Source organism: Sturnus vulgaris, unplaced genomic scaffold (assembly GCF_052056855.1).
Source record: "Sturnus vulgaris isolate bStuVul1 unplaced genomic scaffold, bStuVul1.hap1 Scaffold_155, whole genome shotgun sequence".
Classification (NCBI taxonomy): domain Eukaryota; kingdom Metazoa; phylum Chordata; class Aves; order Passeriformes; family Sturnidae; genus Sturnus; species Sturnus vulgaris.
This window is the reverse complement of record NW_028276072.1, coordinates 57,528-84,739: the sequence shown is the minus strand read 5'-3', so window position 1 is coordinate 84,739 and position 27,212 is coordinate 57,528. Positions and strand designations below refer to the sequence as shown.

The following is a 27,212-nucleotide window of genomic DNA, read 5'->3' as shown; positions in this document are numbered from 1 at the left end:
TCTGGGGTCTCCTCTCCCTGGGCTGCACAATTCGGTGTCCCAGTGTTCTCCCCTCTCCTGCCCCAACCCCCCCGGCAATAAACAACCTCCCGGGAACCCTCCAAAATCTCCCCAAAGGCCATCTCTGGCTTAGCTCTGGAATCATTCAAGCTCCAAAAATTCACTCCCTCTGGATAAAAACATCTTCTCCCACGGAGCCCCCAGGATATTTGGGCGAGCTCCCCCTCCGCGCTCTCCTGTGAGATTGGGGGGACAATGGCCCAGGGGCGGGGGGGCTGCGGGCACAGCGAGGGCTGGACCGCGTGTTCCCTGCGCTTCCAGTTCCTGCTCCTCCTCCATCCCAGCTCTTCCTCACACTCCTCCTCCTCCTCTTCATCCCTCCAGCCCTCCTCCATCTCGGCCCCACCATCCCCATCGCTCCCGCCCCGTTGCCGGAGCCCTCGCAGCCCGCGGCAGGAGCGGGGATGGAGCCGGGACAGGTCGGGATGGGCAGCGCGGGGCTCTCGGCTGCTCCCACCCGCTGGGGCCGGGGGGAACCCGGCCCGGCGAAAAGGAGAGGGAAACTGGGGGCTGCACATCCAAACTGGGGCTTGCTGGGGACCCTGGCTGGGAAATTCCAGCCCTTGGGGCTCCTCTCGGGGGGAGCCTGGAGGTCCGGGGTGGGGGATCCCAGATATGGCATCACTGGGAGTGACTAGGCTGTACTGGGATCGTACTGGGATCATACTGGTAATGAGTAGGAGCCTGCGGGAGGTAATTGAAACCATGATGAGGGCAAGTGGGATATACTGGGAATGACTGGGGTCGTCCTGAGAGTGACTGTGAGCAACTGGGAGTGACTGGGAGGAACTGGGAGTGACTGGGTGCCTGCTGGGGATGATTGGAAGCAACTGGGCTTACACTAGGATGAACTGGGATCATGCTGGAGGTGACTGGGATCGTAGTCGCAGTGAGTGTGACTGCACCGAGGCTGGCTGGGAGTGGCTGTGAGCAAATGGAATCATGCTGGAGGAACTGGGAGTGACTGGAACAAAAGTGAGAGTGAAAGAGAGGAAATGAAACCATGTGGGGTGCAACTGTTTCATAGTGGCAGTGAGTGGGGCCACACTGGAGTCATGTTTGGATGATACTGGGAGGACTGAACTAATACTGGGAGTGACTGGGAGTGACTGGGAACACATCATGCACGTCATCCCTGTACTGTGGGTGACTGCCAGCAACTGGGAACAAATGGCATCATACTGGGTCTGACTGGATCGATCTAGCTAGAGGCAACTGGGACCATACTGGGAGTCATTGGAAGCAACTGGGATTATACTGGGAGTGCTGGCATGTGACTAGGATCGTACTGGAGGTTACCAGGATCATACTGGTGTAAAAAGGGAGCAACTGGGATCACACTTGGGGCTACTGGAAGTGCCTGAGGGAAACTGGGCTGATGCTGCAAGCAAATTGGAGTAACTGGGAATGACTGGATGCATGCTGGAGGCAACTGGGATATTCTGGGCATGACTGGGATCATACTGGGCTACCTTTTTTTGTAAATTTAATTACATACTGGGGTAAGTAACACATTACTGGGGCCACTGGGAATATTTGAGAAGGACTATGGACATGCTGAGAGCAGCTGGGATATACTGGGAGTGTCCCTAACCATACTGGGGGTGACTGGAGACACACTGGGAACAGCTGGGTCCATGCTGGGTGAGACTGGGATCACACTGAGGGTGACTGGAGTCATACTGGGATTGACTGGCAGTGGCTGTGAGCAACTGGGATAATGCTGAAAGCAACTGGGAGGAGGTGGAAGTGACTGGGAGCAGCTGTGCCCTGTCCCTCGCCCGTTCTGTGTCCCTGGCTCTCTGGGGCAGGGGGTGGCAGCAGAAGCTGGGGCACCCCGGGGGGAACAGCCCTGAGCCCCAGCTGGGCCAGTTCACCCAGGGGTGCCCAGGTCACCCCCAGCATGGGCCCCGTGGCTCTCAGTCACCCCAGTATGATCCCAGTCACTCTCAGTATGGTCTCAGGTGTTTGCATCCACCACTAGGATGGTTCCAGCTGCTCCCAGTATGAATCCAGTCACTCCCACTATGGCTCCAGTTCTTCCCAGTATGATTCCAGTATGAACCCTATCACTCTCAGTATGATGCCATTTGCCCCCAGCATGGTCCCAGTTGCTCCCAGTCACTCAGTATGATCCCAGTCATTCCCAAATAATCCCACTGTTATTCCAGTAACTTCCTTTATGGTTCTTCTGTGATCCCAGTCACTCCTGGTCTCTCCCAGTTGCCCCCAATGTGCTCCCACTCACTCCCAGTATCTCCCAGTAGCTTCCAACATGATTCCGGTTGTTCATAGCCACTCAGTAAGCTCCAGTTCCTCCCAGTGTGATCCCAGTTGCTCTCAGCTGCCCCTAGCATAGACCCAGTCATTCCATGTATGATCCCAGTATGAATGCAGTACGATCCCAGTCAATCCCAGCATGGTCCCAGTAAACCCAGTTACCCCCAGTATGGTTAGAGACACTCCCAGTATATCCCAGCATACTCATAACCATTCCCAGTCACACCCAGCTGCCCCAGTAAGGTTCCAGTTTCCACCAGCATGATCCCAGTCACTCCCAGGTAATCCCACCATGATCCCTGTTGCCCCAGTCCTGGTCCTGCGGGGTCCCAGTGGGTCCCAGCCCCGGTGTATCCCGGTGTCCCAGTCCATCCCAGCCTGTCCCAGTCCATCCCGGTCCGTTCCCGGCAGCCGCCGCCGTTTCCCGGATCCTGCCCCTCCCGGCCCCGGAGCTGCCGCCGGACGCCCCCCCCCAAGACGCTGCCGGGGCTCGGGGGCTTCGTCTGCCTGGGCTGGGGCTCGGCCTCCACTGCGGGAGAAGGGGAGGGGGGGGTCCCCGGGGGTCGTGTGACTCCCCCATGTCCCCCCATGCCGGGGTCACCCCCTTTTCCCTCCCCCGGAGCTCCTGCCCCAGCTCCTGCTCCCCAGGAGGGAATTTGGGGAGGGGGCAGAGGGGGCTGACCCCAGCCCAGCCCCTTTGTTCAGCACCAAGCTGGGCTTGGGGCTGCAGGAGGAAGAGGCTGAGGGGAAGCAGATCCTGCAGGTGGGACAGTGCTTGGGCTCAGGGCAAGGTCCTGCCCTGCACACCTGGCTCAGGTGTGACCCTGCCCTGGGAAGGGAGCCAGACATTCCCATCCCCATGGATCACGTTGGGAGCAGCACTTGGAGCACGGACATTGAAATACTGGGAGTGACTGGGACCACACTGAGGGCTACTGGGAACAACTGGGAATGACAGATGTGTGCTGAAGGTAACTGGGATATACTGGGAATGAGTGACATCATCCTGGGGGTAACTGGAACCGTACTGGGGCAACTGGGGTGACTGAGGATGAGCAGGCTGGGGTAATTAGGATATACCAGGAGTCTGTAATGATGCTGGAAGGGACAACACTGGGAACAACTGGGACCATTTTGGGGGCAACAGAGAGTAACTGGATGTGGCTGTGTTTCCACTGGGGGCCACAGAGTTTGTACTGACAGTGACTGAGGCTTTGCTAGGAGCAGCTGGGTGCACCTGGGATCATACTGGGAGGAACTGGAACCATGCTGGAAGCAACTGGCACCACACTGAGGGGGACTGGAATCATTCTGGGAGTGACTAGAAGCATGCTGAGGATAGTTGGGCATGGCTGGGGGCTCCTGGGATATACTGGGAGCAACTGGAGCTGCACTGAGGGTGATTGGGAGTGGCTGTGGGCAACTGGAATCCTGCTGGAAGCATCTGGGAGGAAGTGGGAGTGATTGAGAGCATGCTGGGGTCAGCTGGGATGTACTGAGAGAGACTGGGAGTCACTGGGATCATACTGGGAGTGACTGGAACCACGGCTGGGTGATGTGGGGCAGCAGTGTGACCCTGCAGGGCCTGATGGCATCAAGGGGACATTGTGACACTGGGCCTGCCCTGCCCCTGAGGTGTTTCAGGAGCCCCTGGCTGAGGAGGCAGCAGCTCCCTGGGACACTCTGGGCAGGTGGGAGGCAGGGGATGCCCAGGGGGAATAGGGAGCCCAAGGCCTGGCATCCCAAAGGTGGCACAGACTGGGGGGACGGTGCTAGCCTTACCTACAGATCCACAGCTCGTTTGTAAGGACAAATTCAACATTCCTCTCACTGATGAATGGAAAGAGATGTTTGCCTTTACAAACAAACTGTAGGGCTGCTGGTAAATGAAATTGGATATCGAAAGATGAAAGAAGCAACGGGGGGAAAACTATGAATTCTGTAAGAATTAAAAATGAAAAGGGAGGGTTATACATTAGAGGGGAATTTCAGGTATCAGGCGTTCCGGGAAGTCTGTGCCTCTCAAGTACCTCAGCAATGGGGAAAGAGAAAATAGGGAAAATAGGATAAAAAGGAGGCTGCGTCCTCCAAAAATATGGAGAGATCCCAAGGGAATGTCCCATGGCCTCTCCCTTTATTCGAATAAAGCAAAAAGGACTCCTCTGTCTCCTTTTTGGACATAAAACCTCTGATGTTTGTGGATTAATTTTCCTGACAATCAATCAGTGGAATCCACCCCATTGCTTCTTGTATCTCTCAGTGCTAGCCTTACCTACAAGCAGATCCACATTTGTAAGGACAAATCCAACATTCCTGTCACACTGAAGGATTCACCTTTAAGTGCAGCTCCTGAGGACCCATCTGTGATAGCAGCATTTAACTCCTGACTTGTGCCCTTGGGGAGAATGGTGTGATTAGCTGAGGGTATCAGGCTTTACAGGGTTGGGTTTTATACATCACACACAAATTCACGCACAAATTGTGTGAGTATGAGTTTAGTTTACTTGAAAAAATGTAAATTACTCCAGAGCAGTGGCTTACTGCCACTGAGAATAAGGAAAAACAATGACTTCCCAAATATTATGGTATTTACTGGGATTTGTTTCTAGTGCTCAAACCTGGCCTGTTAATCAACCAAAAACAAATGTCTGGGTAACCTTAGCAAACGCCACAGGACAAGGTACTTTGTGTTTGGCCACGGGGTCCCCAGATAATCCCTTTCAACCTATCTTGTTGCTCTGCCCCTAGACAATTGTCCTCACCTGCCTCAGGTAAATGCAGCGCTGCAGAGCAGCAATCATGCTGACACCTGGGACCAGTGGAGCCCTTCTCTTTCCTCAGGAGTTAGAACTTCTGATCTCAGTGAAAATGGATTTTTGTGTCAGGTTTAATTACTCTGGGAAAACCCAGTCTAAAGCGTTTCCCTCACCAGTCTGTGTATAAAAATGCGAGTGCTTGGTGTAATTATACAATTTCTTGCTCCACCAATGCTCCTTTACTTTTACCTCCTGCAGTGTTTTTAGTCTGCAGGGACAGGGCCTGGCCTGCAATCCCCTCGCATATTAAAGGAGGACCATTAGCCTTGGACAATTGTCCCTTTTAACCCCAAACACCTCTGTGATTTTCCAACATAAATATCCCTTCTAGAATTAAGAGAACCTGACATGCTTTTGACAAAGATCGTAATGATCAGCTTGATTTTTGGTCTAAGGGACAGCGATGGGCAGCAGCATTTTTCAGCCCTGCTGTAGCAGCAGGAAAAGCCTTAGGTTTTACTGAACCGATTAGGATGTTGGCTAAACAAACCAATGCTACATCCTTAGCAACAACAGGACTTTCAGCTGGTGTTGATTCTGTCAGACATGCAAAATAGAGCAGCAATACCTTTTGCTTTTAGCACAGGGACGTGGGTAAGGAATTCCATGGGATGTGTTGCCTTAACCTTTCTGACCACTCCCAGTCCATCTATGCCAGCATTCAAAGAAAGTGTGAATAAACTGCAGGTAGATAATGGGTAGGACTGGCTGAACCAGATCTTAGGGATTGGAGACTCACTGGCTGGGTTAGGAATTTAGTTAAAGCAGGCTTGTATGTATTAGGCATCATATTGTGCATTGTAGTAGTTATTCCTTCTATTTTACAGTGTGTTAGAAATTTAGTAGACAAATCGCTTAAGAGTGTATTTTTAGTTTGTGGCTATGGATAAAGCAAATGAGACTGATAGTGCTGCAGATTTAATCAGAACATGCAGCTTGATAATAAGGATGCCATGGCAAGAGCAAGCAGAGCTCTGACTGCAGGAAGACTGAATCAAGTCTGGCTTACAGGAAATAAGATTTTACCCAGCTGAAATGTAAGGTTTGTCTATGTGATGGTTAACTTGATGATTGTAGTAAAATATTACCACTCTTCCTGTACATAAGCACATGTAGTGCTCAGTAAAATTCGGATTCTGATCACCGTTCAGTGTCCCCATCTCTCTCTAACCTTTGAGTCAGGCACCGAGGGTGGCAGGAACTGGGGTGACACCAGGCTGGCACTGGTCACCAGTGGGTTCTGCAGGGCTCCACCGTCAGCCCCGGCTCTTCAACATTTTCCTTAAGGACCTGAGCACAGGACTAGGAGGGATAATCAGAGAATTTACTGATGACACGAAACTGGGAGGAGCTGTCGCCTGCCTGGAGGGCAGAGAGACCTCAAAACCAGAGATGGGTGTGTGGTCACTGCGCTGCAAAGAGAGAGAAAGGACAGCAACACACACCGAGCTCTTTTGGGGAAAAAAAGGCCAATTTATTGTACGGACATCCCGTGTTTAAAGTGCAGCTAGGACAGGACAGGAGTTCATTGGACAACTGGGACAAACATCCCCTGGGACAGCATGTCCGGATGTCCCCTGGGAAAGACACCAGGTGTTAATCTTTATTATGAATTCCACTCTGTTTTTCACCAAGTTATCACTCTGGGAGACTGCCTTGTAGGAATCTTTGCTTTGGGACGGTCGGGACAAACTCAGGCGCTCCTTTTATTCTGGTCTTAATGTTTGCAGTTTATTTTGTAGGATGTGGGTTTATATAAGGCCCTGCTGGGAACTGCAGCCGCAGCTCAGAGCAGGGCGGAGAGAGGGATAAAATGAGAGTAAAAGAAAAGAACTTAAGAAAGTAAGAACAAAGAGAGTAAAAGCATAAGAAAGAGATTTTCCCGTTTGCAATACATTAAATCTTCTATGTTGAATATTCTCATTTTCACTAACCAATCTAATACAAGATACAAATTCTCTAACATTTGCATGCAACCTATAGGAATCACCCTATTACCATGTTTTACTGCTTTTCTTATCTCTAAATTTTATCTGGGACCTTCCCTGCCATGCCTAGGGAGGATGTCTGTTTGCTCTTTGGTATTTGCAGCATCTAACATTATCTAAACAAAGGGGCCTTCAGGCATTCAGTTGCTTTCAGCCACACAGTCAAAAATTGCTGCCATTTCTATTTCGCTTAGATTTTCCATATTCTCAAAGTCTTTTGCTGGGCACTCGTATTTATAAAGTTTCCCTAATTCATCCTTCCCAACACTGCCTCCCTTAACTGAAGCTGCAGTCAGCTTAGCCTGGGAATGGATCTGAGAGTCAGGAGAAACCCAGGCCTGAAAGGAATTGCCAAGCTGCAATTTCCAAGCTCTCTAAATGTGTGTGTCCACAGGTGGGCAGTCACCAGGTGTGTGCAGTGGAAGGGGGGCAGTGTCAGATTCTGCCCCTGGGATGGGGCACCCCTGCCTTGGTGTGTGGACTGGGAAGGAGAGGCTGGAGAGCAGCTGCAGGGAGGGACCTGGGGGTCCTGGCCAAGGGCAAGTTGAACACGGGTCAGCAGTGTCCTGGCAGTCCAAAGTGCCCCCGTGTCGTGGGGCAGCGGGCCCAGCAGCAGCTGGGCCAGGGAGGGGATTGTCACACTCTGCTCTGCACTGGGGTGGCCTCACCCTGAGTGGCAGCACAACACAGAAAAGACATAAAGCCATGGCACAGCGACCAGAGCAGCTCACGAGGATGGGGAAGGGTCTGGAAGGACTCAGGAACAGCTGAGGACACCTGGTTTGTTCAGCTGGAGAGGAGGAGACTCAGGTCAGACCTCACTGAGCTCTTCAACATCTTCCCGAGGGCCAGTGCAGGGGCCAGTACCAAAATCTCTTCACTCTCAGGAGCAGGGACAGGACTCGAGGAAACGGCTGGAGCTGAGGCAGGGGAGGCTTAGGTTGGTTATCAGGAAAAAGTTTTTCACCTAGAGGGGCCTTGAGCACTGGAACAGCGTTCCCAGGGAAGTGTTCCCAGCCCCAAATCTGTCTTGGGACAGGAAGCATTTGGACAGTGCTCTCAGGAATTGTTGTGGTGTCTTGTGCAGGGACGGGAGTTGGACTCAATGATCCTGATGGGGCCCTTCCAACTCGGCACATTCTGAGCTTCTCTGAAATTACTTCAGCATCCAGCACACGGATTTCACTCCAGAATAAAGCTGTTCCTGCCTGGTGAACTCGGACATTCCACTCCTCCTAAGTACAGTGTTGGGAAGGATGAATTAGGAAAACCTTATAAATACGAGTGCCCAGCAAAAGGCTTTGAGAATATGGAAAATATAAGTGAAATAGAAATGGCAGCAATTTTTGACTGTGTGGCTGAAAGCAACTGAATGCCTGAAGGCCCCTTTGTTTAGATAAAGTTAAATGCTGCAAATACCAAAGAGCAAACAGACATCCTCCCTAGGCATGGCAGGAAGGGTCCCAGATAAAATTTAGAGATAAGAAAAGCAGTAAAACATGGTAATATAGTGATTCCTATGGGTTGCATGCAAACGTTAGAGAATTTGTATCTTGTATTAGATTGGTTAGTGGAAATGAGAATATTCAACATAGAAGAAGATTTAATGTATTGTAAACGGGAAAATCTCTTTCTTATGCTTTTACTCTCTTTGTTCTTGCTTTCTTCTCTTACTCTCATTTTATCCCTCTCTCCGTCCTGCTCTGAGCTGTGGCTGCAGTTCCCAGCAGGGCCTTATATAAACCCACACCCTACAAAATAAACTGCAAACTTTAAGACCAGAATAAAGAGAGCTCCTGAGTTTGCCCCGACCGTCCCAAGGCAGCGATTCCTGCAGTACAGCACCTACAATATTCCTCAACTTCTTCGGACGAACGGAACAAACAAATTGCATTTAAGTGTCACGGTAACAATTCCGTGCCCTTCCTTGCTGGCTGCTCGTAAGGGAGGCGATTTGCAGGGCAGCTCAGCAGGGGCTGTGGTGTGGCCCGGCCATGGGAGGGGACACAACAGGGTGTGGGTGGCCTGGCCATGCCACCCGGGGTGCCAGAACTGGGGACAGGTGGCCATGGAGGTGCCACCACGGGCGTGGTGACAGCAGGGCACACACGGCTATGGAGCTGCCACCAGGGGTGTGGTGACACCAAGGGACAGGTGGCCTTGGAGGTGCCAGGATGCTCACGGAGGTGCCACCAGGAGCATGGCAGTGCCAGGGGACACGTGTCCATGGGGTGGCAATGCCTGCGGGCCTGGCAGTGTGACAGTGACAGGGCTGGGGACAGGCAGGGGTGGCTCCGTGCCTGCCCCGTGGGTGGCCCCGCCGGTGCCGACCCGATTCGGCCGGGTCCCGGTGCCACCATCAGTGCCACCTTGGCATGGGGACACATGGGGTCGTGGGAGTGACAGGGGGTACCGGGTAGGGCACTGTGCCAGGCCAGCACGTCCCCACCCCACACTGCAGAATTCCTCACCCCCCCAACCATCATCATCATCATCATCATCATCCCCTCAAACCATGACCACTAACCCATCTCCATCACCCCTCACCCGTAATTTTCACCCCAAAATTCATCACCCCACAATTCCCCACACTCTCCCACTCCGTACCCCCCTCACCTGCCCCATCCTGCCCCCCCAGCTCTGCCCTGGCGCCGCTGTCACCGTGCCCCTCCTCCTGCTGCAGGGGTGGCCTCGTCCCCTCGTGTCCCCCTGTGTCCCCGCGTGTCCCCGCGTGTCCCCGCGGCTCCTTGGGCAGAAAACGCCCTCTGGAACAGCGACACTCTGGCCTTGGTGACAGCCGTGTGGCCAGCCCGGTGTCCCTTGGTGTCGGGGTGCCTGTAGGGGCGTTTCCAGCCGCGCCCAACGCCGGCTCCCCGGGGACCCCCCGCCCCTTTCGGGGTCCCCTCCGGGGGTGGTGGCGGTCTTGTAGGTCTTCAGTAGGGCAGGGGGCTCGGGGGTGTCCGGGGGGCTTCCACCTCCATGTGTGGTGGGGGGAGAGGCAGTTTTGGGGGGTTCAGGGGCTGCATTTGGATGGGGGGAGTCACTCTGGCGAGTCCAGGGTTGGATTTGGGGGTGGTGGGATGGGGAGAGGAATTTTGGGGGGCTAAAATTAGGATTAATAGGACGGGGAGAATAATTTGGGGGTGGTGATGGGAAGCACCCCAAACTTTGAAGGGTGCCAAGTCCCTGACCACCCAGGGGTCCCAATTTTTTTGGGTTCTCCTGCCCACCCAGTGGGTGCCCATGCCAGCCGACTGCTGTCCCCACCCCTGCGGGGACGGGGTGACAGGGGGACAGGGTGACAGGGGGACAGGTGTCCCTCCACCCTGTGCAGGTGGGACCAGAGGCATTTCTGTCACACCCTGACCGCACTTCCCCTCCCCTCCCTTGCTCCCCCCGTACCCTGGGGACAGCCCTGAACTGACCCTTCCTTTGTCACCCTGGGGTGCCCCTCAGTCGAGGGGGGGCTTGGTGCCACCGCAGGACCCCCCTCTCTGTGCAATCCTCGAGGTGGCACCTGCGCTTTTTGTCACTGCCACCCACCATTCTGTCATCAGCGCCCCAAAGCGGGGGGGTGGCACACATCCTACAGGAGGGGGGGGGGTGGTGACAGCATTTTTGGGGTCATCTCCAGCGACTTCCATCCCCCGGTATCCCCCCGAGGAGGCTGCACGACCCCACAACCCCCACACTGCCCCCACCGCAGCATCCCCCGAGGGGACCTTCGGGATTGTCCCCGTGCTGGGCTTGGGGCTGGGTGCTCGTTTTGGAATCTCCAGGGTGGGTGCTGAGCTCCCCTACCATCACCACAAAGTCACTGCCCCAGCCCGTGCCTCAGTTTCCCCCTCGCTCTGCAGGGACCACCCGGAGCTGATGTTCTGGAATTGGGTTTATTTTTGGGGGGTTTTGGGGTTGGGGGGTACTGGGATGGGCTGGTGTGGCCAGAGTGTGGCCAGGCTGGTGGTCATCTGGGCTGGGGGGCGGCAGAGCCAGGGGCTGCCCAGACCAGCTGGGATCCATGGCTCTGGTGTCCCATCTGGACCAGAGTCCAACCTCTCCTGCTCCTGCCCATCCCAGGCTCCCTGGCCAGGGCTGCTCCTCACTGCAGAGAGGACAAGACCCACAGTCAGCCCCAAGACGACCCCAAATCCCTTCCCACCAGGAACTGCGTTGGGAATGGCCAAGATGAAGGTGCTGGTGGCACTGGTGGCACTGATGCTGTCCCAGTTCATGTCCCCATCCACGTCGCCCCATGTCACTCTCCAAGTCTGTGTCCTCCCATGTCCACATCCATGTTCCCCACGTTCCTACTCGTGTCCATGTCCCACCCCATGTCACTGTCCACCACATGTCCTGATCCATGTCTTAGTTCAATGACTTTACCCCAGTTCTGGGTGTTTTGGAAGGGACAAAGAGAAATGCAATGAAAATCCAGGCCACGGGGAGGCAGGAGGATGTGGAGCCCCCAGCCAGGTGTGTTCCCAACACGGATCAGCAGCACCAGGGATCATTTGGGCTCTGCCCACTGGGGATCATCCAGCGTGGATCCTGCCATGGGGGATGGAGCTGGAGCAGAGCACGAAGCTCTTCCCACACTTGGGGCACTGGTAAGGCTTCCATTAGTGGAGACCCTGTTGGTGTTTGATCAGGTTACAGCGCTGTGAGAAGCTCTTCCCACACTCCTCACACTCGTGGGGCCTCTCCCCAGTGTGGATGAGCCGGTGCCTGACGAGGGTGCAGTTCTGCTTGAAGCCCTTCCCGCACTCGGGGCAGCAGAAGGGCCTCTCCTCTGTGTGGATGCGATAGTGCTTGAGGAGATCAGAGCTGCTCTGAAAGCTCTTTTGGCATTTATCACACTCGTAGGGCCTCTCCCCGCTGTGGATCAGCCGGTGCCTGACGAGAATGCAGTTGCGCTTGAAGCCCTTCCCGCACTCGGGGCAGCGGAAGGGCCTCTCATCCGTGTGAATCCTCTGGTGCAGGAGGAGACTGGAGCTGGTCTGAAACCTCTTTTGGCATTTATCACACTCATAGGGCCTCTCCCCCGTGTGGCTCCTTTGGTGGACAATTAATTCCGAGCTTATCCTGAAGCTCTTCCCGCACTCCCCACACTCGTAGGGCCGTTCTCCCGTGTGGCTCCTCAGGTGGGCAATCAGGTGAGGCTTCTGCTTGAAGCTCTTCCCACACTCCCCACATCCGTAGCACCTCTCCCCGGTGTGGACCCTCTGGTGGCGGATAAGGTTGCAGCTCTGGCTGAATCTCTTCCCACACTCCCCACACTCGTAGGGCCGTTCCCCCGTGTGGATTCTCCAGTGGCAGGTCAGGCTGGATCTCTGGCTGAAGCTCTTCCCACATTCCGAGCACTTGTGGGGCTTCTCCCCATCCTGAAGCTGCTCATGGACCCCCAGCTCCGAGCTGTGCTCGCCTCCCCGGCCCAGGCTGGGTCTTTCCTGCTGGGATCCCCGGGATCTGCGTTTGCAGCCCCTCCTGCTGCGGGATCTCCGCGGCTTTTCCTCCCCGTTGCATTCCTGTGCCGTGGAGCCGCTGCAAACGGCCTCTCCCACGAGGTTCTGCCGCGGGGATTTGTCCTCGCTGCTCTCCGGCCTCAGCTCCTTGCCTGGGGCAGGAAGGACAAGCAGAGGATGGGATTTGCCTCCGTGCCACAGGGAAGGGGAAGGAGATCCCCCCAGGTCGGGGGGTTGTCCTGCAGCCGGGGGCCGTGCTGGGCTGGGACATGGAGCAGGACACAGGGGGAAAGGGCCAGGGGCTTCCTCCTCACCTGCCTGGGGCTCCCGGGCCATCTTCCTCTTCCTCATGGCCTTCACCTCCTCCTCTATGCGGCCAAAGTTTGGGAATGGGAAATCCTGATTTGGGGGAGAAAACAAGGGCTGAGCGCGTTGTGTTCGATGGTCCCGCTGCCCAAGGGCAGCTGCAGAAGTCAGCGCCCCTTTCAGCCTCGGGGGGCCCGGAGCCCGCTCAGCACCAACCTCCCGCACCCCTCCAGGCTGCCGGGGGTCCCCGGCTCCGGGATCGCCCCTCTGCGCTCTCCCCGCTCCGGGGCTCCCCCGTTCCCTCCCCGTTCTCCCGGGTGTGATAAATGTGATTCGTGCTAATTAAATTGTAACTATATTAACAAAATTGTATTTAGATCAATAAAAGACTATTGTTACCGAGTGAAAGGGGGGGAGATGGGTGAGACAGGATAAAAGACATCTTCCAGATGTTGGGAGTCGAAGAAGGAGGTTAGAAGAAATTCAGATAAGAATAGTAGAAGGACGGAGGTCTGATAAGCAGCATCTAGAAATAGAGCTTCAACCTTGAAGCTGTCAAAAATGGAATGATTCCAAGCATGGGACTTAATTAAAGTCATGTTATGGAAAACATCTGCTCAGTCACACAGGGCGCCTGCGCTGCCTGCAGGTCACACCTCGGTCACTGATGAAGATGATGAGCCTTCATCGGAAATAAGACCCTCAAAAGGATGAGAGACCCCCTAACCCATTAGTAGAGCATGCACCGTGCAGTATAGTTACGTAGATTTTAGGAATAGAAACTAGGAGGAGCTTTCTAGAAACTTTTGTAGCCTATAGTATGTAAGTGGGATTGTTAGCCTGGATGCTTTGGTACGTGAGGAATGGGAGCCACTCCCCGTACCCCCGGTCGGTTTTGCTTATGCTTTATACGAACCTCAATTATACTAAAACACTTACTCTCAAATTTTATCCATCCCAAACTATACAACTGTAATACTTTACTTGGATTATATTCAGTTTCAATAATTTTTGTAATCATCTTTAATACTTCTGATTGTATTCATTTATAATTGTTACTATTAAAAATTTGTTGTTACTTTTAATCTTTGTTGTTTGTTTAATTGGAAAAATAGAAAACCATTCATAACACGGGGATCCCCAGACCCGATATCGGCCCCTCCCTGCCGGTACCGGGCGATCGCCAAGTGGGACCCGCCAAGATCCCCCCAGGGGCATTTCCGGCTCGGCTTTGGGGTCCTGCAAGATCCAATCATTCCCTGTCCCGCCAAAAAACCCTCCCGGACATCGCCCCTGTGACGAATTTGGGGCGAGCTCCCCCTCTCCGCTCACCTGCGGGTCCCGGGCGGGGCCGATGCTGTCGGACCCCGGGGAGCAGCGGCTCGAGAGCGCGGGAGAAGTGCTTGGTTCCAAAAACGCTCCTCCTGTTCCTGCCGCTCTTTCTCTTCCTGTCCCTGCTCCTCCTCTCGGTCCTCCTCCCACTCCTCCTGTGTTCCCTCTTCTTCCCCCCGCTGCTTCTCGTCCTCCTCTTCCCACTCCTCTTACTCCCGCTCCTCCTCCGCTCCCAGCCCGGCCCGGGCTGGTGCCGACACCCAAAGGCAGCCGCGCTCTGCCCTGCGGGGTTTCGAAGTGGCTGCGCCCCACGCGCCACTGGGAGTGATACTGGGAGCACTGGTTATGAGGGAGAGCACCGGGAGCGATGCTGAGAGCCCCGGGAATGAATTGGGAGCGCTTTCCCTGCCAGTACCGCTCTTACTGGGAGCACTGGGAGGGAACTGGGAGCAAAGAGCGCCCGGAGGCGGCTACAGCCAGTGATGGGCGGGGCCAGGGCCAAGGGCGTGGTTATGCAAATCAAGGAGGAAAGACGCGCTGTGATTGGTGGGCGGGAGCAGCGCGGAGATTCCGCGATCACGTGAGGGCCGGGGGGGAACGGAGCGATGGCGGCGGCGTCCGGTGAGAGGGGACAGGGACCGGGAACGGGGACAGGGACCGGGAATGGGGACCGGGAATGGGGACCGGGAACGGGGACCGGGAACGGGAGTGGGGACAGGGACCGGGAATGGGGACAGGGACCAGGAGTGGGGACAGGGAATGGGGACAGGGACCGGGAACGGGGACAGGGACCGGGAATGGGGACAGGGACCGGGAACGGGGACAGGGAATGGGGACCGGGACCGGCAATGGGGACAGGGACCGGGGATGGGGACAGGGAATGGGGACAGGGAATAGGAATGAGGACAGGGACCGGGAGTGGGGACAGGGAATGGGGACCGGGACCGGGAGTGGGGGACAGGAAACCGAAATTCGGGACCGGAATTTGGGAAAGGGAGAGGAATTTCAGGCCTGGGCCCCGTACCGGGAATGGGACCCGGAATACAAGACACGAAGTGGGAAATTGGCACCTGGAATGAGGACAGGGACATGGACTAAAAGACTGAGACTATGAAGGCAACCGGGAATAAAGGACAGGAACCAGGACCACAGGATGGAGACCAAGAATGGGAATGGGGCCGGGAGTGGGAATATGGGATCAGGCCAGGGAATGAGCGAGCAGCAAGCAGACAGAGAATATGGGATGGGGATTAAGACGATGGGACTGGGATCGGAAATGGAAATACAGGAACAGAACTGAGAATGGGAATATGGGAATGGGAAATGAAATATAGAAATGGAAATATGGGAATAGGGGTGGGACCAGGAATACACGAAGGGGAACAGGACTGGGAATATGGGAACAGTACGTGGACAGAGAATATGGGACAGGGATAGGGAAGGAGACCGGGAATGGGACCGGATTGGAATAGGAGCAGAAGAGCAGGAGTGTGGTGATATGGGAATGGGCTGGGGAGAAGGGCAGTGACAACAGGGAGAGGGGACTCCTGGACAGGGGACAGTGGGAGCTGAGATGGGGGGACAAGAGGACAGTGTCAGAGCAGGGGGTCCTTGGACCTCTGCGAGGGTCTCCCAGCGAGCTGGAGTTGCTGGGCCTGGGGTGCCCACAGCCCTGAGCAGCCCCCAAGTCCCTCCCAGGAACCCTCAAGTCCCTCAAACCCAGCATCCCCCACATCCCCTGGAGGATCCCCCCCCATGTGTCACTCACGTGTTTGTTCAACATCTTTATTTTTGCCCCAGTTTTAGGTGTTTAGGAAGGAGAAAGAGGAATACAATGAAAATCCAGGCCACGGGGAGCCAGGAGGATGTGGAGCCCCCAGCCAGGTGTGTTCCCAACACGGATCAGCAGCACCAGGGGTCATTGGGGCTCTGCCCACCGGGGGTCACTGGGGATCATCCAGCGTGGATCCTGCCATGGGGGATGGAGCTGGAGCAGAGCACGAAGCTCTTCCTGCACTCAGGGTACTCGCAGGGCTTCCCTTAATGGAGATTCTGTTGGTGTCTGGTTAAGTGAGAGCTCTGTGAGAATCTCTTCCCACACTCGGGACACTCGTGGGGCCTCTCCCCGGTGTGGATGCGCCGGTGAGTGATGAGGGTGGAGTTGTGCTTGAAGCCCTTCCCGCAGTCAGGACACTCATAAGGCCTCTCCTCTGTGTGACTGCGATAGTGCCGGAGGAGACAGAAGCTGCTCTGAAAGCTCTTCCTGCATTTATCACACTCGTAGGGCCTCTCCCCGCTGTGGATGCGCTGGTGCTTGGTGAGGGTGGAGTTGTATTTGAAGCTCTTCCCGCAGTCAGGGCAGTGGAAGGGCCTCTCCTCTGTGTGACTGAGATAGTGCAGGTGGAGACTGGAGCTGGTCTGAAACCTCTTTGTGCATTTATCACACCCGTAGGGCCTCTCCCCGGTGTGGATCCTCTGGTGGGTGATGAGGCTGTAGTTGTCCATGAAGCTCTTCCCGCAGTCAGGACACTCGTAAGGCCTCTCGTCCAAGTGGATTCGATAGTGCCTGAGGAGACTGGAGCTGCTCTGAAACCTCTTCTGGCATTTATCACACTCGTAGGGCCGTTCCCCAGTGTGGGTCCTCTGGTGGTCAGTCAGGTGTGAGCTATGGGTGAATCTCTTCCCACACTCCCCACACTCGTAGGGCCGTTCTTCCATGTGGATTCTCCAATGTTGGATCAGGTCTGATCTATTCCTAAAGCTCTTCCCACATTCCGAGCACTTGTGGGGCTTCTCCCCATCCTGAAGCTGCTCATGGACCCCCAGCTCCGAGCTGTGCTCGCCTCCCCGGCCCAGGCTGGGTCTTTCCTGCTGGGATCCCCGGGATCTGCGTTTGCAGCCCCTCCTGCTGCGGGATCTCCGCGGCTTTTCCTCCCCGTTGCATTCCTGTGCCGTGGAGCCGCTGCAAACGGCCTCTCCCACGAGGTTCTGCCGCGGGGATTTGTCCTCGCTGCTCTCCGGCCTCAGCTCCTTGCCTGGGGCAGGAAGGACAAGCAGAGGATGGGATTTGCCTCCGTGCCACAGGGAAGGGGAAGGAGATCCCCCCAGGTCGGGGGGTTGTCCTGCAGCCGGGGGCCGTGCTGGGCTGGGACATGGAGCAGGACACAGGGGGAAGGGGCCAGGGGCTTCCTCCTCACCTGCCTGGGGCTCCCGGGCCATCCTCCTCTTCCTCACGGCCTCCTCCTCCTGTTATAAATTCATGAGAAATTACGATTTCTCCAGTGACTGTTCATTAACAGAAAAAGCAGCAAACAAACAGCGCTGGGCGCGCCGTGGAGTCACCGCTCCCCCAAGGACGCACACCACATTGCATTAGTTCTGCTTTTTTATAGTCTGAGCTCTGCTTTTCCTGGCACGCCCCGCCTTCTTTCGTTTCCTTGATTTCATGTCGATGGTTTTATTCTGCACACGCTCTGGCTGTTGCTAGGGGGTCGTTTGCCCTCTTTCGGTGGTCTTTTGGATGAAGGCTCGTCGTCTTACTCAATGTCTTTTTCAATGTCTTACTCAATGACCTTTTCTCCCCGCATGCGTTGTTATTAGCTAGTTACATAACTAGTTATATACATTTTTCACAATTTTCTTATTTTTTGTTCTACGCAAGCAAATATAACCACAAGTTCCTCCTTTTTATGCAAGCCGGCATAACTAGAAGCAAGCGAATATAACCACAAGTTCCTCCTTTTTATGCAAGCAGACATTGCTCCATGCTTTATTTAGCTTAAAACTGACTCTTCGCATCAGCCCAGGCACTTTTTCTGATTAGCGTATAACATTGGCATGGTTTTATTTCTACTATCGGCTCGTGTCACGAATCGCACATACATTTCTCACACTCACGGCCAATTCCTCTTCCATGGGGTCAACGCTTCGGGCAGGGGAAATCCTGGTTTGGGGAGAAAAGGCTGAGCGGGCGGGATAGAGAAACGCGTAGATCCAAAAACGCTTCTCCCGTTCCTCCCACTCGTTCTGTTCCGGCTCCTCCTGTGTCCCTCCTGTTCCTCCCGCTGCTTCTCGTCCTCCTCTTCCCGCTCCTCCTCTGCCCCGCGCGGCACTGGGAGTGATACTGGGAGCACTGGGACTGAGGGAGAGCCCCGGGAATGAATTGGGAGCGCTTTCCCTGCCAGCACCGCTCTTACTGGGAGCACTGGGAGGGAACTGGGAGCCAAGAGCGCCCGGAGGCGGGTGCAGCCAGCGGTGGGCGGGGCCAGAGGCGGGGGGCGTGGTTATGCAAATTAAGGAGCGATCGGGCGCTGTGATTGGTGGGCGGGAGCAGCGCGGGCTTTCCCCGGTCACGTGAGGGCCGTGTGGGGGGACGAAGCAATGGCGGCGGCGTCCGGTGAGGGGGGGACGGGGACCGGGAATGGGGACAGGGACCGGGAATGGGGACAGGGAATGGGGGATAGGGACCGGTAATGGGGACAGGGACCGGGAATGGGGACAGGGACCGGGAATGGGGACCGGGAATGGGGGATAGGGACCGGGAATGGGGATAGAGACCGGGAATGGGGACCGGGAATGGGGACAGGGAATGGGGACAGGGACCAGGAATGTGGACAAGGACCGGGAATAGGGAATGGGGACAGGGACTGGGAATGGGGACAGGGAATGGGGGATAGGGACCGGGAATGGGGACAGGAATGGATGTGAAAATAGGAACAGGGTTTTGCAATATGGGAACAGGACAAGGAATATGGAAGTAGGGATTGGACACAGAATATGGGATGGGCATTAAAAAGATGGGACTGTGATCGGAAACGGGAATCCGAGAATGGAACAGGAAATACAGAAATGCAAATATAGGAATGGGAGCTGGAGCAGGAACATGAGAATGGGAACAGGACAAGGAATATGGCCCTGGAAATACTGGAAAGGCAGCCAGAGAGAGATTACGGGACAGGGAATGGGACTGGGAAGCAGACTGGCACGACACAGGAACAGGCATGGGACAAGGAGAGAGACGGGAGAGATGGGGATCCTGGACAGGGGACACCATGGACCAGGACAGGGGGACATGGGGACAGTTCCAGGCCATGGAGTCCTTGATCAGTTGCCACAGAAGCTCCGCCAGGGTCTCCCAGTGCAGCTGGAGCTGCTGGGCCCGGGGTGCCCAAAGCCCTGAGCAACCCCCAAATCCCTCCCAGGAACCCCCAACTCCCTCCAGCCCAGCGTCCCCCACAGCCCCTGGACGATCCCCCCTTGTCCCATCCACGTCTTAGTTCAACGTCTTTATTTTTGCCCCACTTCTGGGTGTTTGAGAAGGAGAAAGAGAAATGCAAAACAAATCCTGGGAGCCAGGAGGATGTGGAGCCTCCAGACAGGTGTTTGTTCCCAACACGGATCAGCAGCACCACCGAATCGTTAAAAAAACACAATATAATCACAGACAAAGACCCTGTAACTAATTAAAGTTACAAAGTGCTATGTTTGTTCACCAGCGGGTGGCACGGGAGTCTCCTCCCAAAGGCGTGACCGCCCCGAACAAGGTTCTTTGCCATCTATTTATTCCCCAAGATCTTACATACAATACATGTGCATAACCCCAGCACCTCCCATCCCCACCCCATATTAAAATGAGCCCGTTCGTCCTTCACACGTGCACAGTTCTTCCCTTGAATTGGGTCGGTGGTCTCGAAATGGGTCGGTGGTCTCGAAGGATGAAGTCAGGAGAGTCTTCATCAGGTCTCAGTGACCCTCTGGCACGATCCAAGGCTTCGTGCTTCATGGTTAACGATTTACTTATTTTATGTTCTTCTGTATGCAAATTTATAATAGCAGCTAATTATACCAATTAGCTCCAGCCTAAGCATCTAGTAATCATTAACCTACCGTTTACCTACCTAACTTACATCTTGGTCATGGAAACTACTTCAACCCTTAGGAAAAATCTTAACTCTTTAAAACCATGATTCATGAGGAGCAGCTGCTTCCAGCAGCCTCTCACAGAAGGTGCTCGTGGAGCCCCCCTATACCAAAATCTGGCCATGCAAACCTAGTATAAGTATGGTTTTTATTACCATTATTAATTCTTATTATTGCTATTACCTGTATTATTACTATTAACATTAGAGTTATTATTACTAGTAGTAATATTATTATTATTACTAGTATTTTTAGTCTGGCTGTATTATGGCTATAAATTAAAATTCTTAATTGCAAAAAGAAGTTAGGATTTTGGCAGCTGCCTGCCCTGCCCTGTTATGTGTCACTGCTGTGTGTGAAGCTGCTGCTGCCTGGGCTCCCGATTTCCCTGGTTTGGGAAATTCGATGGCATTGCTCACACATCAGAGAGCTCATTCCAGTCCCATGCATTGCCTGAGCCCTTCCAGGCCCACTGTTCAAACCTTGTTTTCGAACGTTGTTGACTTGCTCAGCTTCTGTTCATATCTGTGATTTTATACCAGAATGTTCTCGAATGTGATTTTGCAAGATTGCCAGGAGCCCCAGCAGCCCAGGGAGAGGGGACACCAACACACTCCAGACAGGAGGGACCCCCTGAACCCCAAAGTGGAGAGACCAGGGAGGGGGAACTCCTGGGTGGATGGGTTTTTGCTGAATCTTGGTGGTCTGGAGGTTTTTATGGACACCAGACACGTGGTGACTTCTAGAGATGGGCTTGGGAAGGAGAAACATCCAGTGAAGTTAGAACTGTCGAGCTTTGCTCATTTTTTGTCCCTTTTAATCAATGTTTTACTACAACCTAGTGATCTAAATAGCAATTAAATGTTGATGACATGGTCAAACTAAACTATAAGTTCAAAGTTACAGAGTTTAAGGAAAAATGAAGAAACTCAGATATAAAATATAAGATACAACATTTAGTTAAACTACAAAACCAGGTAAAAACAAACTACCAAACTAGGCAAAAATACAAAAGTCACCAGGGGGTGACGTTTGTCAATGTTCATTTATCTCCTCTGGATGTTCTGTTTTTTCCATTTTTTTTTGCTGTTAAGCACATCAGGCTTCACTGAGCCTTGGTGCACAGAGTCTTTTGGAGAGAAATTTCAATTCCCCTCCCCCTGGGCTGAGGTGAACATAGCCCTGATTAAAGTTACATTGGAAAATAGGAGAAGTTGTATCATTTCCAACAGGGAGCCCCCCTGCACTCCCAGCTGGGCACGGGGATGGCCCTGATGCCTCCCCCACGACCCCCAACCCGTGCAGAAGTGATGGGGCAGTTTGGAGCAGTTTTGGGGGTGAGCCTGGGCGGGTTTGGAAAAGGCAGAGGGACAATTTAGGGGCTTTTTGGGGTGTTGCCATGTCCCCCCCTTGCCCCAAATTTCCCCTTCCCCTGGCACTCCCGAGGAGATTCTTTAATATTGTGTGGTTTGAGGGGATGGTGCTTGGATCTGGAGCTTGCTCCCCACACTTGTCACTGGGGGGGTTTTGGGGTCCCTTTGGGATCCCTGAGGCTGCTCCTGCAGCCCTCAGTGACAGAGCAAATTCCCGAGCCTTGCCCAGATGGAATTGTGGCTCGTGGGGAGCTCTCAGAGCAGTGGGGAAAAGAGACCAGAATATGCAGAGAGGCACAAATCCAGAGTTTATTCTGTGAAGGCATCCTGTCTAGCATATACCAACAGCTATTGTTTTACAGGGGTTTTTATAACTTTTGAGGGTTTTACAGTTTGCACCAATTACCAAGGGAATTCTACTTTCTGACCAATCCCTGAGGGATTTTGCATTCAAAGCTGGCCTATGGATACTAAAAGAAAATGAACCACTAATATTGAAGATGGATAAGAGGGTCTTCCAAGGGGGGGAAGCTAAATTCCTTTTGTATTCGTCATTTCACAAGCCATTTCTTATCTCTAAGCTATGATTTTCCAAGGAGCTTGTTCTGAGGATGCAGGGAAACTTTCTTTTGTGTTTTCTGCTCCCTCCACCACACTCCAGGCCTGGCCCCGCTATGGAGGTGACTGTAGGAAAGGAGCACCCCACCATGGGACATTCCTGGGCCAACTCCAGCCACAAAGAGCACTGAACTGAAGGCCCTCTCGCTGCTGTGTGTTCTTTCAGAACACAGAAACCCAAAATGTTTTCGTGGGGATCTCTAAAGTGCAAAGCAGGCAGCTCGCCCAGGAGCAGGGAACTGCCCTTGGTGCTTCAGCACGTGGCGCTTCCTGCAGGGACTTGCAGTGAATAATGCAACATCCTGACCTGGCAGGGATGCACAAGGGTCACCAAGTCACGCTGCAGGCCCTGCACAGGACGCCCCAATAATCCTCCCAGGGCCTGAAAGCGTTGTCCAAATGCTCCTGGAGCTCTGGCAGCCTCGGGGCCAGCACCATTCCCTTGGGAGCTGCTCAGTGCCTCATCACCCTCTGGGGGGAGAATCTTCTCCTGATCTCCAGCCTAACCCTGCCCTGGCACAGCTTCAAGCCATTCCCTGGGGTCTTGTCACCGCTCAGCAGAGCTCAGAGATTGGTGCCTGCCCCTCCAGTGCCCCTTAGGAGGAAGCTGTAGGCTGCTCTGGGGTGTCCTGCAAGTGCCTTCAGCCTGGTTAAACCTCATGTGGTTGATGATTGCCCCTCTCTCACATTTCTTAAGGTCTCTCTGCCTTTGAGGGAGTCAACAGCTCCCTCCAATTACTTATTATTCCTTCAAGTCTCGCATCCAGGTCCTTCATGAGGATGCTGAAGAGCACGGGGCTGGCAGTGGAGCCCTGCAGACCCCACTGGTGACAGCTGGCCAGGCTGGTGTCACCCCAGGCGCTGTCACCCGTGCCTGACCCGTGAGCCAGCTGCTCACCCAGCACATGGCATGTTTATCCAGCTGGGGGCTGGACGTTTTCTCTGGGTTCACTTTGGTTTAGGGCTACAGACTCTCCACGCTGTCATTGTCCCTCTGGGATTCCCTCTCTCTCATCTCCAGCACCCAGCTCTGCCTGAAGCCTCCTCATACCATCAGACTTGGTGGTGAGCAGCCCCTCTGCCTGCAGCTTCTTTCCCTTCTCCTGATCATGCTCAGCAACAACAGCACCTTCCCCAAAGCCTGCTGTCCCTCTCCAGGGCATCTAAAGCCCCTGGACAATAGACAGCCCTCTGTGTGTGGGACCAGGGGTTATGAGCATCATTTACCCTTAGGAAAAAAACCCTGGTTCCCAGGACCCTTAAGAGAGGGGCTGGGGCAGTTTGTGGCCACGGAAACGCCCCCAGGGCAGTGCCCGGCAGGGCAGGGTCAGAGCAGGCCCTCCACAGCCCCACGCCTTGTGCTACACCACCCCCTTAGTGCCTGGGGCCATGAGGGAAGGAAGAACTGCAGCACAAGCAGCTGGAAAAACACATCAAACCTCTGTGCCTCCCCTCCAGAGGCAAGCAAGGAGAGCAGAGGCAGCTGGGCACTCAGGAAAGCCTCCTCACCCAGCAGAGCCCTGCTCCTCCCAGGGGTAAAATCCCGGGGCAGCCCCTCTCAGGTGCTGTGCTGGGCAGATGGAAATGACCATGCATCAGGAGAGATGTGTCCCTGCTGTGCCAGAGCTCTCATGGCACAGGAGGCTCCTGCCCTGGGCCACACAACCCTGGGGCAGAGGCTCTGCTGGCTGGGAGAGGAGAGCAGGGGCTCTGGCTCAGAGGGAGGTGTCTGCATTGCTGGGGATGACAGGAGCTTCCCAAGTTCTGCCTCCCATGACATTTCTGCTTGGAGTTTCACACAGCTCCCTGCCCGTGTGGCTGCTGCTGGGAGCCATCCCTGCAGGAACTCTTTCTCTGCCCTCAGATCTTTCCCTGCCATGGGGACAAAGCCCAGCACTATCTGCTCTGACCTGAAGAAACCTCCAGGTTTCAGGCCCTCCAGGGAGTTTCTCCCACCAATAGTCAGCTGCTGGGGCAGAGATCTGTCACAGGCACCCACAGAGGCTTCCTGGTGACATTCCAGGCTGCCTCTGGGGCTCTAAAGGACCAGCAGTGACAGGGACTCCATGATGACATCCCAAAGAACTGCGAGGTCACAGGCGTGCATAGTGACATCACAGGGATCTCCAGGTTTCTAAGGAGCCAGGAGCTCGTGCAGTCACGGGGTTCTCCAGGGTATTTGAGGACTCTTTAATCTGTCAAGGAATCATGGAGTGACAGGCAGGCACAGCGGCTCCATGGTGACAGCAGAGCTGTCCCTACATGCTAAGGAGCCGGTTTGTCACAGACACTCACAGGAGTTCTGCAGGGACATTCCAAGAGTTTCCAGGCTGCTGAAGAGCAGGGATGTCACAGACATTCACAGGGATTCCTGTCGTGGGCAGAGTGGGAACTTCAGACCAAGTTTATTACAGAAGATCTTGTGGAGTCACCAGGTGCACAAAGGATCCCCAACGTGCCCCATCTCCTCTTGCCAATGAATTCCTGATGTTAGTCTCCATGCTGATGGATGTTCTTGCCCCTGAGTTCATCCAGTCACTTATGGGGAACCAGGAGGACATGGAGAGCACCAGCCAGGTGTCTTCCCAACAGAGATCCCAGGCAATGTGGGGCAGCAGGACTCTGCCCAATGGGGATCCTCTGATGGGGGATGGAGTTGGAGCAGCAGACAAAGCCTTTCCTGCACTCGGGGCGCTGACAGGGCTTCAGCTACCGCTGGCTCTGCTGATGTCTGGTTAAGACGTAGCTCCTGGAAAAGGCCCTGCCACACTCAGGACACTCGTAGGGGCTCTCCCCTGTGTGTGTGCGCTGGTGCTTGCAGAGATCCGAAGTGCTCCGAGCCTTTTTCCCACACTCGGAACACTCGAAGGGCCATTCCCCGGGGTGGATCTTCTGGTGGGAGGTGAGATTGGACCGAGCAATGAAGCTCTTCCCACATTGCCCACACTCCTACGGCCGCTCCCCCGTGTGCATCCGAAAGTGGCTGGCGAGGCTGGAGCAATGGCTGAAACTCTTCTCACATTCCGAGCACTTGTAGGGCTTCTCCCTGCCACGAAGCTGGTCAGAAAACACCAGGTCTGAGCTGCAGCTGGATGATCTCTGACCACCTTTCTGGCCCAGGCTGGGTCCGTCCTCCCCGGAGGACACTGGGCTGGGTTTGCAGCCCCTCCTGGTGCGGGATCTCCGCGGCTTTTCCTCCCCGTTGCATTCCTGTGCCGTGGAGCCGCTGCAAACGGCCTCTCCCACGAGGTTCTGCCGCGGGGATTTGTCCTCGCTGCTCTCCGGGCTCAGCTCCTTGCCTGGGGCAGGAAGGACAAGCAGAGGATGGGATTTGCCTCCGTGCCACAGGGAAGGGGAAGGAGATCCCCCCAGGTCGGGGGGTTGTCCTGCAGCCGGGGGCCGTGCTGGGCTGGGACATGGAGCAGGACACAGGGGGAAAGGGCCAGGGGCTTCCTCCTCACCTGCCTGGGGCTCCCGGGCCATCTTCCTCGTCCTCATGGCCTCCACCTTCTCCTCTATGCGGCCAAAGTTTGGGAATGGGAAATCCTGATTTGGGGGGGAAAACAAGGGCTGAGCGCGTTGTGTTCGATGGTCCCGCTGCCCAAGGGCAGCTGCAGAAGTCAGCGCCCCTTTCAGCCTCGGGGGGCCCGGAGCCCGCTCAGCACCGACCTCCCGCACCCCTCCAGGCTGCCGGGGGTCCCCGGCTCCGGGATCGCCCCTCTGCGCTCTCCCCGCTCCAGGGCTCCCCCGTTCCCTCCCGGTTCTCCCGGGGATCTCCAGACACAACATCGCCAACCCTTCCTGTCAGAATTCTTGACACCCCACCATGATCCCTCAAGGGGCATTTCTGACTCAGCTTTTGGGTTCTGCAAGATCCAAACATTCCCTGTCCCACAAAAACCCCTCCCAGCGACCCCTCCCTCATAGATTTGGGGCGAGCTCCCCCTCCCAGTTCACCCGCGGGGTCCGATGGGGGCGATGCAGCCGAGGGGGCTGCGGACTGAGGGGGGAAACTGCGAGGCTCTGCTGCTGCTCCTCTTCCTCCCGCTCCCCCTCCTCTCCCAGCCCGGCCCGGGCAGGTACCGACACCCAAAAGCAGCCGCGCTCTGCCCTGCGGAGCACTGGGAGCAATACTGGGAGCACTGGGAGCGATGCTGAGAGCCCTGGGAGTGATACTGGGAGCGCTGGGAGCGATACTGGGAGCACTGGGAGCGATGCTGAGAGCCCCGGGAAGGAACTGGGGGCGCTTTCCCTGCCAGTTCCGCTCTGACTGGATTCCAGCTGCAGGAAGACAAGGGCCAGGGGATGTCACCTGGGCAGTGCCTGGCCTTGGCGATCACTGCGTGCGCTGCTGTTCTGCAGAAATTGGGAATCGTTAGGGATCCCCAGACCCTGCACATCTCCATTCCCTGTGTGGGCCTCTGAACTGGGTCAGACCCTGCTTAGGCCTCACCAATGAGGATCAGGCCCCCCCAGTTTATTGGAGGGGGACAGAGAGCTGGTCTCTCCCAGGGAACTGACCCCAGAGGCAGAAGCCACAATCCAAAAGGCACAGAAGGCTTTGGCCAAGGGCTAAGCTCAGCACTGTCAGCCCGAGCTGCCTTTCAAATTCATTGTCCTGGCAAAGCTGCCACACTTGCATGGTTTAATATTCCAATGGGTCAAAGGACACAAAGATCCACTCTTAATCACAGAGTGGGTTTTCCTCTCCCATCAATGATCCAAGACCATCACCAAGCCACAAGAGCTGATGGCTCAGCTGATCAGGGAAGCCCAGGTAAGACTGCATGAGCTGGCTGGTTGTGGCTTTGTGTGCATTCACTCCTGGTTAAACTTTCTAAGGAGGGGAAGAAGTCTCTTGAGAAGTTGACCAAAGAGATGTTTGAGCTCCTGCTCCAGAGCAATGCCAACCTCCAGTTATCTCTGGACAGCTACAGTGGACAAATATCAGTCCATGCTCTGGCACACGAGCTGTTTAATGAGGAATTCCAGCTCATTCCTCATGGGAAAAGGAGCTGTAGGCCACCCAAAGCTCTCACAGTGTTCACTGACGTGTCC

The 27,212-nt window shown here is 55.0% G+C and overlaps 1 protein-coding gene and 1 long non-coding RNA gene across 2 annotated transcripts; one reads left to right on the top strand and one right to left on the bottom strand.

Moving 5' to 3' along the window:
• Window positions 1–11,162: 11,162 nt before the first annotated feature.
• Window positions 11,163–25,943, bottom strand: LOC148219302 (uncharacterized). The gene is given in 6 exon segments (XM_088157716.1): window positions 11,163–13,005; window positions 14,245–14,666; window positions 16,218–17,279; window positions 17,442–17,490; window positions 18,127–18,625; window positions 24,868–25,943. Coding segments are annotated over 6 exon segments (4,437 nt in total). The 3' UTR covers window positions 11,163–11,676.
• Window positions 18,860–19,894, top strand: LOC148219303 (uncharacterized). The gene is made up of 2 exons (XR_015799821.1): window positions 18,860–19,551; window positions 19,623–19,894. It is a non-coding gene; the product is annotated as an uncharacterized LOC148219303 (long non-coding RNA).
• Window positions 25,944–27,212: the final 1,269 nt, after the last annotated feature.